Below are 17,089 nucleotides of genomic sequence, written 5' to 3'. Positions count from 1 at the left end.
GTATTGACATAAATATACTCTACAACAAAATCAATAATTGATTTCCATATTTCAAAACAGCTCATTTTTTAAAGCTATAAAGATCTGCAAATCATCTATCGATTCTTTATAATACGTTTGAAGAAGGAAAATAATGGTTCCATACTAGGAAAATTATGAGTTACAATGAGTATGTATCCTATTTCAATTAACAAAAAAAAGTTAGACTACCAAAAAGAAGCAACGTTTTCTCCCTTTAAAAACCCATTTTTGTATTTTTTTTTCAAAAAAGTATAATGGTTCTGTCGTGTACTGTTTTTATTACATCTATGTAAGTAAATTTATAATATCATGTAATATGTAACCTTCTCTGCTTAAGAAACAAGAATACCATAAAAGAAAGATTGTGCTTTTATGCCTTTTTATATGATTAATTTCGTCATAAATAATAATTATAATTTATAAACGAAAGCTTCTCCTTTTGGTATTTATTATTACTTTAAAAAGTCCAGTGGAAACGGGGCAAAACTTCTTTAAGGAGAGGAATAAATGTCCCTATTATTTAAAATGGATTGATACTGCTGTCGTAGGGGGCTACACCCAATTATCTACAGGATGAAGCTTTTTTCGCTCAAATAAATTTAATGCAGAGACCTACATGTTATAGGGAGAGAAAAATGATAAATTACTACGGAAACGTTTTAAAAGAGAGCAAAAGGAAAAGAAGAAAGCACTGAAACCATAGGTAGAGAAAAATAAGATAAGTAAAAACTGTAGGTTCGTTTGTCGTTTCTAATTTTTATTTTTCAAAAGGAGTGTCTCCCTTTGAGAAACTCGATGACCATTTGATTTATAACACAAGCCTTTCTACCCAAGTACATATAGACGAATAATTACCCAAGATAAGTTTAAACATTAAAATCTTCTATTTTGTTATTTTCATTAACAAAATATGAAGAAAAATAATCACACTTTTAGTATTATTATGTTGTAGAGGAGACCGGGATAGCTAAAATACTTATCACTTTTTACTAAAAATAATTTCGATTGAACACGCTAAATTCCTACACAACAAGGTAAAATTTTTTTAGTGTAAACTACCGGGTCTAAATTTAATAATAAAAAACTTTTTAAATACTTTATTTAGAGGTTTGATGAATCGCAAACCAGTTAGCACGGTAAATTAAAATTATTTTTATGAAATTTCAAAATATATTAACCTATTTTAGGTATGGGAAACGAAATTTGCAATCAAATTTCAGACATATTGTGCCCCAATAAATATTTTAGAAATAAGTATAAAAATGTTTCATTAATCTAAGGAAGGTTATAATTAAATTGACACGAGATGTAAATGGAATCTTTTATACTTTTCATTTGAGTATGTAACGTTAACTGTCCCCATTGTCCATTTATATGGGTAAACCAGTTAAACCAGCTAATAAGGCATGAGAAAACTAAAAAAAATAAATTTTCTGCAAGGTGGTGTGACAGTTTGTAGTTTGTTATTTAAGGTGGCTGCTTCAAAAATAGTGCATACTGAGAATAATTTTTACTGTGCCCTCTATGTATGTAACATACACCTATATCTTTTATTATATATAATCATTGTCTTCAAGAGATTGTGTTATTTTGCCGCAAGACAGTGCCACTATCTATCGCTTTGTTAACAAAACTCATGCCCATAGTATATGTAATAAATTTCAATATGAATATGATAAATTATTAATGAATAAGTAAGTTTGTTGCTACTTCCTTTGAGAAACAAATATTAAATGAAAAGAGATATGAAATAAACCCTTTTGATCTACCTAGCATAAAAATCAGATATAATTAAGGAAAACAACAAATCGTTATTTCAAAAATTTGACTGGAAGATTAAATAAAACTTTAGCTTCAAGAGTTTTCTTGTTAAATTATAATATCATTAATATTATTCCAGGAAGAGAAAAAAATGTTTTTTCCCTTTCCATGCATGTCTTCTAATATTAAGTATTATTTACTATATAATAATACGTATATTATTATACATACATACACAAGTCGGCAGCGTTAGTGCGCTCAAGAAATCCTGAGCGCGCTCCCGCTCATTTTTTCGCTCGTATTTGAACTTGACAACTCTTTATGTATGTATGTTACAAAAAAAATCCAATTCAATTTTTTACCTTTTAAACCTGTTTTATCTAATATATAATGGTAAAAAAGACATTTTGATACCAAAATCATTTCTTTAGCTTCAATATTAAGGAAGTTATGACAAATTTATCATTGGAATTTCACGCCATTTTTTCGTAGTGTTAAATCTAGTTATGTTATAACCTACACCAAAATCTGTGATACAATAAAATATGATATTTCAATAAAACAATATTTCTTAAACATCAAGAGAATTTAATGAAATTTCCATGAATGACAGAAACAGTACAGTGCAAAAGATGCTATTTTTAAATACCTACAATTGAATGGTATAATAAGAAGTTCGAGTATATTAATACCCCGCTCTCCATACAATTAATGATACTTATTGAAAAAAAGGAGAAGCTAAAAATTAAGACAAAGTACTTTCATATTGCGCCGTAATAAAGATTGAAAGCGCTAATGTCGGATTAAAATTGATATACATCGCATAACAATTTTTTTTGGAAACTTTACCAAATACAAAAAAAATAGATTTTTTATAATCCATTTTACCTTTTATTTGATCCATTGCACTTTTTTTTAAAATTTTGAAACCTATCTTGAAGTGACTTTATGATTTATGAAAACCATACGTTATTTGCAATAGCTTATAATAATCAAAATGATTGGTTTAATTAAAATAGGTATATCAAGAAATGTATATGTCTTTTGGTGTGCATTGGGCAAAAAAAGTTTGGGAACCACTGTAATTAAAGGGGACATGTAGTTACGTATTGTGCAATTTCCTGATAATTAGTTTGAGATTAAACAAAGGGTTCTCAAGCTTTTTAACTTAAGTTTGTTTAGATTTTGAGGTCAATTTACTACATAAAAATATCAGAAAATCGAATTTCAAATGGGAAAATTCGTTTTACAAAAAAGAAAGATTTATCTTCCAACGTAATTTCTACACACGAAGGAGATGGCAGTGTCTCTGAGGGAACTGATGTCTGTATCTTCATAGAGTGACCAGCTCTATGAGAAGCAAATTCGTCAACCAAAGACAGCAGAAAGCCACAGGTACACCATAAAAAAATATTCTAGCTTTTCTTGAGACATAACATTAACCGTCTTTTCTTGTAATCTTTAAAATTATTCTTTAACTCTCAAATTTTTCGATGCTATCTCATAAGATGCAGAAAACTGAAAAAGTAATAGAAATTTGTATAAATGAGCGAAAATTCAAGCGATTTTTTCGCTCTTCTAAAATGGAGCAGCACTTACTAATGCATTGCAAGTCGGTGATACAACGATAACGTGGTTATACAATGCTATTTTTATGGTATTATTTCTCTTTATTCTCAAAAGAGACATCTGTTTCGGAGAATACAGTGGGTGGAGAAGCAACTCATAGCCTAATTTATGCAATTTTGCTTTTTTTTTTATTTATTTTATTTGTAACACGGTGCATTGTCTTGATGGAAGAAGCACTTTTTCTTCTTCAAATGGAGTCGTTTTTTTGGTGATTTCCTACTTTAAACACTCATACAATGCTATGTAATAATAGCTGTTGATTGTCTGGCCCTTTTTGAGGTAAACAATATATATATTATACCATGCGCATCTAGAATACTGATGTAGTAACCTTGCCAACCAAAGGTTGCTGCGCTTTTAATTCGGTTCATCGCATGAAGTCTACTAGGCTAAATATTGATTATACTCTGGATGGAGCCACGTTTCATCCATAGTCAGTATACCGTATAAAAATATTGCATTTCGCTAAAGATTGCTCCGAGTCATGAACGCGTTGTTACTTTAGATCGATAGTGAACTCACACGGTACCTACTTTGCACAAAGGTTTGACATATCCAAATATTCATGCACGATATTTCTAACACGTTCTTTCGATATCTGTAGAGTCTCAAATATGTCGATCAACTTCAGTTTACAATCATTTACATCATTTTGTGGACTATTTAGATGTTTTTGTCGGTAACTGCCTTTTTCCGACGTTCACTGCATGCAACATCTTTGAGCTCATTTCGCCTCGTTTTAAGTTAGCAAACCATTTTTCGACGGTTGATTTACATAATAAATTATTTTTATACACTTTTTTAACAATGACTAAAGTTGCTTGACTCACAATGCTATACCTCACAAACCAATTCTCTGACAGTAGACAAACTTGTAAACGTATCGTTTGCTGGTTGATACTAAGTTAAACTCATATACTTTAACTCTAGTGGCACCATTTACGAACTTTTGAGCCGACCTAATATACATATGTATACATATATTGTTGGTGAAAGCTTTGTTAAACCATTATGAATACTGCATCAATCTAATTTTTATACATATATTATATAGATACATACATAAATTTATATACTGCATTAAAGCCTATTAGATATTCATACATTATCTAAACTGTTTAAAATAACGTAGTTTGATGTACACGAATAGAATAATGATTTAGATAACAGTTCAATAGGAAGGATTTCATTGGATTTCACGGTATATATAAACACAATATATCTACATACATGCTAGTGCTGGTTTTTGGTCCGGAAATACTAGCCCTATCCAAAACATTATTAAGACATGAGTAGAAACACAGTAGAGCATAAAACTTTATCAAAAATATTTTCCTCTAATTATATTCCATTATATCTTTTTATCGTTTTTGTGACCTTGATCTCTCAAAATTTAATTTCAGTGATTTATCAAAATTTTGTTCATAAGTTAGGGTCTATTGTGCGTTTTAACGTTTTGAGTGACTTCAAAATTAAATGGTCTCTTACTCTTTATATATATATATTCTTCCTACAATAGTTTGACCAAAATCAGTTTTTGAACTTTTCCCGTAATCCGCTTACAAACAGACAAACAAACTTCTTTGGTCCAAACTAATTATATTAGTCTCATGGAAAAATTTGATCAAGATCGATTTTATAAATTAATTGTTGTTGGCATCATAAATATGCGTTTCCAAATTGGAAACATCAGTACAATGACGTCATATAAAGTTGAAAGTGTTCCATATGGTTGCAACTTTTATAACTTGAATCGGAAGAATATCGATTTATAGAGTGATATCAGTCTTGGACTAATCATTTAAGACCGAACTGGAACAAAAAATCGCTATCAGATCGAGCTTAAATAATAGTACTTATATTGTGAGTGCTTGAATAAGAAAGCAGCATTCCCTTTCCTTCAAGTGAGGATTTCATAATATTGAACAATGAATTACCAGGAAAATAAGTCATAATGAAAAATTGAATCGGTAGATTTAATTCAGAATAACAAATACATAAGTACAAATAACAATTGATATAATTATGAATTGCTTTTTGCACGTAAATTATACATAAATAGGAGTATGCAAGTTGTTATTCCTCTTAATCACAGAGAAAAGAAGAGGAAAAGGCAGAAATTGGGAATTATTGAGAAATATATCCATATAAATGTAAAAGAGATATATATATGTAGATATATTGAATAAGTTGTAAAAGGCTTTCACAAGTAACACGGTAAATAACATGAATGTAATAATAAATGGAACTATGTACTTTGTAACAAAAATACTAAATAAGAAGTGGGAAACAAAAAAGCAAATCTGAAAGCATTTTTTCTACATAAATACAAATGAATGTGTATACAAGAGAAGGAATTATCAAGTTTCCATTGCCTTAAGGATACATTTTATATTAAAATATGTGTACACAGGAACAAATTACTATAATTAGAAAGTAGATAGGGACGGATGTAATGTTCTAAAAATAGATTGGATAGTTCACTAATTAATACTGAATTCTTTATATAGAGAAAAATAATTAGTATTATGTCATATATGAATTTGTAGAGGTTACCTAAAACTCAAACCTTTCGCAATGAAAAATAACCATCATATACTTTTTGAACTGGTATCAACATATAATTATAATATGTGGACGTGAAGAATATATAATGTCAAAGGAAAATATCAATAAAAAATTGTGATACCATACTTTTGTTGTCATTTTTAAATCTTTGAGCTAAAAATGGTAAGCAATATGAAGAATCTTCATTGAAAAAAAGGAATTTATAGGTGTTTAAATTGAAAGTATATTTTCAGAATGGGATTTTTAGCACAATAGGGTTCACGAATTTTTCGATCTTTAATAATTAGCGTCTCTGTTGTAAATAATATACTTGAAAATTCGTATAGATTCCAATTTTACAGAATTTCAAGGTTTTTTAAAAGCAAAAATCGATCGAAATTACATAAGTGCTAAAAGTAAAAAAAAAAAAAAAAGGAAATAAATATATTTATAATATAAATCGGTATACTATTTAATCAACAGCTATTTTTATTTTCTTAATAAAATTGAAAACAAATCCAATATTACAGCTGAAATATACCATTTTTAAAACCAAATAATCTTTTGTAAATGAAATCCATATTATTTATGCTTCAATTAAACTATGGCGTAAAAACAATTAAACAATGAATAAGGTATTCCTTTTCAAACAAATTCTATGCAATATGGTGGTCCTTTGACCTTTAAATAACATTTCCTCAACATAGGGTGATTTTTTTTTTGTAAATAAAAGCACATATTTGAAATTCACATTTGCAAATAATACGTTCACTTTCATGCGGGTTAAGGATTTTTCTTACGCAAAAGTTGTCTCAAACCTATAAAAATGGTGAAAATACTGCAAAAATTCCAATTTGAAATTCTCCAAAATCAGATTTGATACGAAAAAGTTAATTACGAACAAGTAAAATTTGATTTACTTTTGTAATTAATCAAATCAGTAAAAGTGGGTTTCTAAATTAAAAAAAGGATTGCCCTCTATGTGCGGTTAAATGCATACCTCTAATTTGATATCCCGTTCTTCCAGAGACCCCGTTTCAAAAACTTTGGCTCTGCATGTATAGGTACCAGCATCTTCACGACTAATGTCCTTGATTAAAAGACCATCTGACTCAATCACATAGCGATTTCCTGTAAATAGATATATACAACATAAGTTTATTTAAGTGATTTATTTTTACAAAAAAAAAGTTTTAATTATTTTTTCCCATTTGTTGTAGAATGTCTACATAAGGTAAAGTTATTACATGCATATTTTAAGGGAAATAAGTCACGAAACGGTTTAAGAATTTAAAACATAATTTTAATATACATACATATGAATAAATGAGGCACTTTTTGTTAAATAATATCTTTTTCGTGAATATAAATTTTATTAGTATGAAACAAAGGAATGCTTCTTCGAATAAAATCTACGCAGTGTTTTGAATTTTGTAGATTGATGACGTATCTTTAATTGAAATGATGTGCTCCAAATATGAATAAGAAATAGGGAACTTACTCAAGAAATACAAAATTATATTGTGCATAAAAATATATAAGTATATAAGATCCAATTCTGCTACTTGTTTTGATATTTTCAATAAATAGTTCAGCTTTTGAAGAATAACTTCAAGGTCTTGCTTAAAAAAAACAAAAAAAACCCATCCTAATCAGAAAGCCTTATTTTTATTGATGTGACAGTCCGACCCGGTCATTGGGTTGGGTTTCACTGATAGTAGGGATACATAATACTTAAACTAAAATGTATCAGGATTTCGTTGATTCAAGGAATAATTAATGTTTAATGATTAATTAATAGAAATTATGTTAGAAACTAAGTTATTCATCTATGAATCGTCATATGATCAGAGAAAATATTTTTAATTAATTGGGGGAGATCTAATATAATTTCAAAAATTATCGAACTGAGTATAAATACTTAATTAAATAAAATAATTTTCCATAATCTAAAACAACAATTCATTCCTTGAAATATTTGCTTTTGTGAATTTGATAATTTTAGAATTAAAATATTAATAAAAGCAAATATGAGCTTGTAGAATTAATGTTTGATCAAAAAAGTACCAAATACACATTATTTGGAAATCATTATGAGAAGTTGAAATATTGTACTCTGTCAATTTTTTAAAAGTATTTTTGACGATACTCATCATTTTCTATCAAAAATTATATTTTTTTGGACTTTGGAGTATTACGTATTAGGTATTAATTGCTAAATTGATCGAATTTTATCAGTCTGAATGAATTTTCGGATCCTACCATAAATTCATAAATATCTACGAATGGCAGATGTATTCTTATTCATTAATCATCAGAACATAAGTTATTCCTAAGATCATTATTAATTAACAATAAAACATAGTGCGATTATCAACTCAATGACTAGGGTAGGTTGTCACATTTGAAAGATACTATTTGATCATAAAAGTAAAGATCAATAAGAATTTAAATATTACTTTATTATCATTCTCATAAAAAATATAAAAAGCGTGACAACAACCCAATTCTCTCCTTATTATAAATTATTTTATAAAAATCAAAATTGATGAGTAGCTTAATTTTATCTCTATTCATACTTTGTGACTAAGTCAGATTACAACTTGTGACCATTTATATACTTCCAATTATTATATGATGTACTTGTATATATGTATGAAGTATAAAAAGACTAATATTGTATAAGATTGTTGATGTAGTAAAATTCCATTATTCAAAACATTTTGATGCTTCATCATATATTATGCTTTGAAATAATCATTTATTAAAAATTTAAAAAGAGTTAATCTTCATTATGCATTTAACGTTAAATTAAATTAATTATAAATATAATTTGTTATTTCATCTTATATTAATATATAATAAAATCCGGAAATACCCGTGGATATCTCGTAGGTGTAGAACCTCGAAAAGTCCCGGGAGATAAATCCTTATGCAAATTCATTTATGTAATAAGTATAACAAAGAAACTTTGTATGCATAGATAGTCTGCAGAGCGGGGATTTTAATTCTGGAAAATTGAAGAAAAATTTATATTACATTGTATTTCCCAAAATTCATTCAGCAATTCACAAATCTTTTGCTCTTACATATAGTGAAGTTAATCACATCAACTACAGCCTGCAACCTGGCCTTGATGAGGAAGTTCTTGTCCATGTTGGCTGCTGTCTCGAGAATAGAAGCCCGCAAGGAGTCAATAATGTTATGTGTACGTTTGTTTGACTCTCTCTCTCTCTAAGACGCTCTAAACATAGTATGTCAAAGTGTTCAGATCTGGGTATCTAGCAGTCCAAGCTTACAAAATATAATGGTCTTAAAATGTTGGATTTTCCAGAATAAACCCATCAATCTCAGGGTTGCCAAGATATTGAAGTCTAAACTTTTTTCAGATTTAAAATCTTCAACATATCGATATTTAGAGTTATATAATATATTTTATAGAGTAGGGTCCTACATAGTAATTGCACAACTAACACATGTGTGATGATAACCTGTTTCAATTTTTTTATATATGGATTTCATTTCCTTTTTCTTGAATCTATACCCTATCCTTTTCCAAAAGAAATTAAATTATAATAATATTAAGTAAAAATCAACACACAAAGTGAAATATTCTGCAAAAGAAATATACTATTTATTTTAATATTTTATAGCAGATAAAAAAAGCATTTGAAAGAAAAGTTATTTAAATTTATTAATAAATCCGTCTTTTTAATAATTTGTTTTAAATTTTTTTTTCTCAATTGAATAAACAGATTTTATAAAAGTATAATTAAATTTAACTAGAAATACATAGGTATATAATGAGTAGAAATTGGTATTAAGCACAAGTTGTATGCATTAAAAAAATTTACTACTCAATAGCCTCTTTTAGTTAAGAAATAGCTATATATGATTGATTACATTAAGTAACAATATTTGAACTTTATTCAGAGACTTTAATACTTTAATATTTTTTATTGAAAAATGTTTTGTGATCAACAAAGTGATGTTTAGAATAGTCATTTTTTGCATTATTGAATCATTCTTAAATTTGAACTTGAAGAAAAAGTTTATAGATTTCAAAAATGCATTTTTGTTCTAAACATAAGAAAATCCCTGTAATTTTCGTACCTTTAAAATTTCTTAGGCAAAAAATGATTAAGAGTCCAATTTCAAATTGTTATATTCAAATTATATTTTTATCAAATTATTATTATGAAAAAAATTATAATTTATTTCTACACGTGTGAGTATTTATTTTGTATCCTTATGAAATATCTAATAAAATTTCAAATTTATTGTTGTCAAAATGTTCTATAAATTACCTGTTATAGATTCAGTTGCTACTTGTAAATTTGAATATAAAACACGTAAAACATTATACCTATATTGTGAATATAATGAAAAATAGAGGATCGAGTTTATTTATTTTTTCTAAGCATAATGAGATTAATCAAAAATAATAATAAAGTGTGTAATAAATATTTTCATCCTATATCCAATTTATGAAAAATAAAATTGATATTTTCGCCTGCTTTCTTTTCCTCGTCTTAGACAACAAACATCATCATCATGATTAAATTAAGCTTGAAATTGTCGGCCAATAATGATAAGTTATTTTATAAGTGCATATTAGACATCTGGAATGGCCTCTCCTAACTCAACAACTGCAAGAAGTCCCCTGGAGCATTGTAAGTGCCTTTTGAACAACTTGTAGAATAATGGTGGGGAATTATCATCTTCTTTGATGAGAATAACTTCACTGTCGATCCAGTGATCAATAAGCAAAATGATAGTCATTTGCTTCAACGATACCGATTATGACCTCAGAAAGGTCTTAACCGCAAGGCATCCGGAATTTGTGATGATGCTATGATTTGTAACATTAATTGGGGACAAGATTCCGTCAGTGTGGTTCCTGAAGGGCTACAAGTTGACTGGTACAGATGACTTGTAGATTTTGGAGGCAAAGATCCAACCATAAGTATTGGAGATCATAAAGAAGTCTCCATACTTCTTCCAACAAAATAGGGCGCCTGGTCACACTAAGAAGAAGGTAGGTACATTCGTGGTTGACCGAGATCATATTCTTTTAGTTCAAAAACTTATCCCCCTCCCCAAGAAACCAGACCTTAACCGTTTGGATTACAGTATCTGGTGGTATGTTGAGTCCAATACCTCATAAATCGCCATAACATTATTGATGATCTCAAAGGCTCTGTGAACAAATTATGTCCATGAGTAAGAAGTACATCATCAACGTGTGCAAGACCTTAGCGACCGCGTCGAACCGTGTCATTGAAGCCAATAGCAATGGTAATGATTAAATTCTATAGAAATATATTCAATGAAAATAAGCATGTATAATAAATCTGTCAAACTTCATCAAAATCTCTATCGTGAGTATGATATGTTAATTCACAAAAAGTACAATGACTTTTGAAAAGGCCGGTATATCAACAATTCTCAAACTTTTTGCCTTGCATCCCCTTTCAGATAGTGTTTGAGCATAAAATTCAAACAAATATTCAATTTTTATCCCCCCCCCCTGAACTACTCCACTCCCCTAATGAATGACCATCACAGCTTCATAAGTTCTATTATATTGTGACTACAACTATTTACCTACTTGTGTACAATAAAAGCGTAGATTCACAAGTTTAGTCAATTAAGAAAAAATAGCGTTTTTATTTGAGGTCATAATTCTTGAAATCAGACATCTTGGGGACATGAACGACCAAATTTTTATAAGAAGGAAAATAAAACCTTGCTCCTATATATACAACAATTTATATTTTCACTTTTAAAGTCATGCTATTGATGAAGTATTTTTGGCAAAATGTATCCATTTTGTAGGAAATCAACCAATGTCTCCATTATACTGTTGCTGTCAGTTTATTACGACATCAGTGAGAATGCAATAAAGAAAGTGTAAGTAAATGACGCAACTCTCCAATCAAACATCATGATACATTATGAGTTATTCTTTGTAGCCATTTTCTTTTCCTGTTTTTAAAAGAATACTTTTCACTACCAATCATTAATGAAAAATTGTCCAAGTTGCCAATGAAATGTAAAAAAATTGTGTCAATAATGCATAGAAATAATTCAATTCGTTGAAATAATATATTGAAGATATTTTGGCAGGGAGACTCCAGGATTAATACTGTTCTACTTTAAAATCATTCTAAATGTTTTAATATTGCACCATATTCAATGAATAAAATAGTAGTGTATTTGACTGAAAGGATAAAGGCACACAAATGAAACTATAGATAATTAATTAAATTTCACATCGAAAAAGGACTTTTAACCAATTATCCTCTTCTGAAAATTTAATATGGGTACCTATATGGTTGAATTTAAGGAAGATAAATTTATGAAAAAAATTCTTAAAGAAGAAATATTTTTACTTTTTCTCCTAAAATGGAGATATTCTGAAGAAATATGATTGTGTGAGTACTTATATCTCCCATATTGAATATATATATAGTAATATTGACCATTCAATATAGACCCGGTAGTAAATAAGTCTTACAACACCTCTTTAACTCTATTTTTGAGATGAGTAACAAGTTGCAAACATAAAGTTGGGCACAATAATTAAAGGCATTTATTGTTATCTAAAACTAAATTTTTGCACATTGATGGAAACAAAAATGTTGGAGATTGCAACTTTGATCTGCGCCAACCATGACACTTTAAAAGACTGTTAAGCAGCTCGGGGTCAACCATCTCACAATCTACCGCATTTGCAAGCACCTGGACGATGAACCCAGTCTCAAGGATTATCCTCTAAGTGACCAATCAAGCTAACCATCAAAACTGACATAAAACTCTTTTGAGGCCAACCCGGTCTATTTCCATCGTAGAATTCGCAAAAGAGAAGTCACTAGGCCGATCAAGGGTGGTCAAGGTTACTAGAAGGAATTCAGAGAGGTTGGCTGAGAGACAATTCTTGAATCAAAAGCATCAAACAATTCCATAAGATCGTTGTAAGAATCTGCTTAGTTAACTTTTAGTCACCCCAGACCCCAGATTTCTACACTCTAGACTACATCATCTGATGGTAAGTAGAGTTCAAATCTTGTCAAGTCTTCTACAACACTATTGCCGACCTCGAGTTCTCCGTGAATAAGGAGTGGGAGAAGATGAGGCTCAGGTAAATTACATAGGTGTAAATGGCCTTCCAGCCCCCGATTGAAGGCTGTCATTAGCGCCAATAACAACCAAGTTTAAAAAAAATGTTTTGGATATATATTGAATAAATTATTTTTGATGTCTACCATCTCCGAGTTCTTATGACTTCGGTGAGATTAAAATGAAGTACAGCATGCAAGGTAATGGAAGACATATTCACTACCCTGTACACATAGCAATTAATTTTACATTTAACCCGTTAAAATCAAATCAAGCATTAATACTTGTTCCCAAAAATATATATGAATTCACTACACTTGTATTCTTAAACTAATCATCGTTCAAGTAATTTTAATTATTCCTTCGGAGGCGCTACAGATTTACTGGCCAAGAAAAAATTAATATTTTTTTAAATCTGAAAGGCCATGAATGGAATCACCGTAGCTCATGGACATCGCGCTCGGGAGAAATTATTCTCTTGACCTCAATGTGCGTAGGTTCGCGCCCAGTTGATTCATAGAGAAGAAATATACTTTATGAATATGAGTGCAACTCCATCTAGCCAATTAAAGGAACAATTAAAAAAGGCCATGTCAGGACTGATAATGTATTTTCAATCACATGACGGGTACTCTAGACTATAACAAACATTTATTAGTATCTAATTTCTACCCATAAATTCTATATATAAAGCCTATAGTTGACCAAAATAGTATCTCTATGAAATATTGGATCGTATATATATATTATGGTGTAAGATGGAAATTTTTCATTTACCTAACTTTTGATTAAGATTACTTTTATGTTTAAGTATTACATATAAACATCAATAATACTTTTGTGTATGATGTATGTCACACATTAGTTTGAGAAATATCTACTTTTCTTAAATGTCAATAATATTTTGTGAGATAGTGTTTAAAATTATATTTACTGTGCTACTTTTACAAGATACCAGTGTATGCATATATTTTACAACCAAGTATTATATATATAAATTTATAAAATATAAAATTTAGTCTAATTAGAGTAGCAGAAGGGCTACATTATATTCACAATTCTTCTCCCCTCCTTAAAAAAAAGTCCTTTTATTGTATTGGAATTTTGTTCTGAATAGTGAGTAATAAGTTCCTTTCATACATAGCTCAATGAATAGTTAAGAAGTCTTCAGTTTGTAAAAGAATATAATATATAGGTAAAGTTACCTTAAAAACTCGTTTATCATAGAGAAATGGACATGGATGCTACTACATAACATACATTGAATTCAAACGACGTATTAAAAAAAAGAGAAAAAATTGTATAACTTTTTTGTCAAAAAAGAAAGGAATTTAATAAATAGGTATATGTGTACATATAGTTGTATATCAAAGGCCAATTGATACTGTTGTAGAGCTAGCTTTATTACATATACTTTATTAATAGTATCATCAAGTAAGGGATTCCAAATATAAAAAAAAAACTTTTGGAAAAAAATAAAAGAAATAATTTTTGCTTGACTTATTTTGACATTTCCAGATTATGGTATAGGTATAGTTTTTTTTCTCTTCAAGTTTTGTCTGCAATTTTAGTTATAATACCTAAAGATAGTATCTATACCTACATATATGATACAAAAATAAAGAATAATAAGTAGTTTATTCCCATCTCATAATTTTTTATGCTTGCTGCTACTTTCATTTTATGTGAACACTTTATGAAGATTGGCAATTATTTAGGTAAGTAGGGCCATCACTACATGGCTACACCCATCCTAGCATATTCATTAACATTTAAAAGTTACGTGATATCAAGATTAGTATAGGGTGGAGTTTTTAAATCCTGAAAATTGCAGGATAATGTATATTAGAATTTATTTTACCTAAATTAATTCAGCAATTGACTAATCTTTTGTACATACATGATGGGTCCATAGTGAAGTCAACCACTAAAATCAACCACCTACAGCTTCAACCACAGCCTCCTACCTGACCCTGAACCTGGCACAGGCCTTGTTGGCCACCGCCTCGATAATTGAAGCTCGCCAGGAGTCAAGAGTGTTATGTGCATATTTATTCGACTCTTTTTTCAAGACATCCCACTCATAGTAGTCCAAAAGGTTCTGATCCAGATTTTCTAGAAGGCCACATTTCCTTTGCTCAATACATATAGGTCTTAAAAATATCAGTTGTCAGGAATAAAAACGGCTCAAATTACACGATTAAGATAAACCGTATCAATATATATGTAGTTTTAGCATGACACCAAATCTGTTAACATCAGTTAAACAATCTAGTATAATTTTCTATGGAGTTCTTTGCATTCTTAGGCGTACACCCCGCAATAATGGCTGCGTGACGTTAGTATTTGGAGAACATCCCTAGAATGGTGTATTCTTTATTGTAACATTTTATCAGTTTAATCTGATGAGCAAGCTTATATAAATATAGATCCCAGGGTTACCGAGATTTTGAGGTCTAAACATGTTTGGGATTTAAAATGATCATCCTTTAGATATGTGGCATTTTAAATGTGCATTTATAACATTAATAATATCTGAATCACCTAATGTTTATAAGAATATGTCCATATGAAATGCATTATTTTACATTTTGGTAGATATGTACATCTAAATACATATTACATTTTAATTATTTATCATCTTTATATATATAATAGATTTTGTGTCTGTATGAATACTCACACCGTTGGACCTAGCAAGCTGAAATTTTGTATGGGCGCTTCTTTTAAACATGGCCAGGCCAAGAAGGGGGTTCCGATTTTCAAGGTGGGGGACATTCTATACCCCCAAAAAAGTTGCTTTTTGGAGCTCAAGGAGACTAGATCGGGGGTTGGGTTATAAATAAAACAGTAACTGTTGTCTCAAAAACAACTATATGAATAAAGACGTTTCCTAAATTTATTCAAAATCAGAAAACTTATGGCCAAAATAAGAAATCGCTGAAAATGCACTTTATTTTTTTTTCAGCTTAAAGAAATGGATTTTCAATAGAGTATTGGATTCGTAGATAAAAATAAAGTTTGTGCAAATTTGTCTGGAAATTCATTTGCATAAAAACGAATTCACATAAACATTGATGTTTAACTAAAATATTTGTGATTTTATGAATAATTTTTCTCTTTTTTCATCAAACTTCACTTTTTAAGAAAAAATGCCACAGAACGATACATTTTGGACATAAACTTTGAAACCCTAACAATTCAATATATATTATTTACAAAATAATCATCTTTTGTATTGTATGCAATTTGAAGTGTATAACACAACTTTTTTCTAAAATTTAATAATAATAAAGAAGAAATATTGTCAATGTGATTTACCACTCAATCCTTAGTGTATAGTAAGAGGTGTTGAGGCTACTCACTTCCAAGAATTAGCAAATGGCTTTTCTGGATCTTTCTCAACAACAACAAAACACTCATGTAGTAAGCCAAGCTTCAATATAATACTCTATTATAATATATACATACAATAGAGACCACGTGAGTATTTCCGGCAAAATCCCATAAAGTCACAAATAAATTCAGCTATAGTCCTTTGTGTGTTTCTGTATGAGTTATACTTATGTTACTATGTTCCCCCAAGAAGAGAACGTCAGTTTATCGAAGCTCTTCTTTGGTCCAAGCCATCCATACATTGCTGTTAGATATGTAAAGAAGAAAATAATTGTTTCATAAATTTTTACGAGAATGAACTGGATGTTGTATTCTGTTCAAAAATACCAACAAATGGAAAACATTTTTGTATATTATCATTATGTATGTATGCATGTAAATTTTAATATTTAATAATCCCTTATTCCCTTTTTTTATAGCTATTTTATGCATTGTGGTGTCCGTTTTTTTAAAGAGAAGATAGGGTTGATAAAACAAAAACAAATCATCAATTTTTTTTGGGCTGTGCTTCTTTTCAGCTAGAATCGTTTCAGTAAAGTTTTAATTATTCATATTATAATGGCGAGGGAACAGAACAATGATGATTGATGATGTTGTCTCATAAGGAATTTTA

General features: G+C 29.3%; 1 protein-coding gene across 13 annotated transcripts in view; it reads right to left on the bottom strand.

Annotated features, from left to right (window-relative positions):
* LOC121132656 (fasciclin-2) overlaps positions 1 to 17,089 on the bottom strand; it is a 131,322-nt gene that overhangs the window by 28,649 nt on the left and 85,584 nt on the right. For all 13 annotated transcript variants that reach the window (XR_011778981.1, XR_005869413.2, XM_071886692.1 and 10 more), the window contains one exon: positions 6,959 to 7,089. Coding sequence is in view for 11 of the 13 variants with exons in the window: in XM_071886692.1 (XP_071742793.1) it covers positions 6,959 to 7,089 (131 nt within the window). In the remaining 2 variants the exon portion in view is untranslated. The remainder of the gene's footprint in view (positions 1 to 6,958; positions 7,090 to 17,089) is intronic.

Source organism: Lepeophtheirus salmonis, chromosome 2, assembly GCF_016086655.4.
Source record: "Lepeophtheirus salmonis chromosome 2, UVic_Lsal_1.4, whole genome shotgun sequence".
Classification (NCBI taxonomy): Eukaryota; Metazoa; Arthropoda; class Copepoda; order Siphonostomatoida; family Caligidae; genus Lepeophtheirus; species Lepeophtheirus salmonis.
This window is presented reverse-complemented; position numbering and strand designations above follow the sequence as displayed.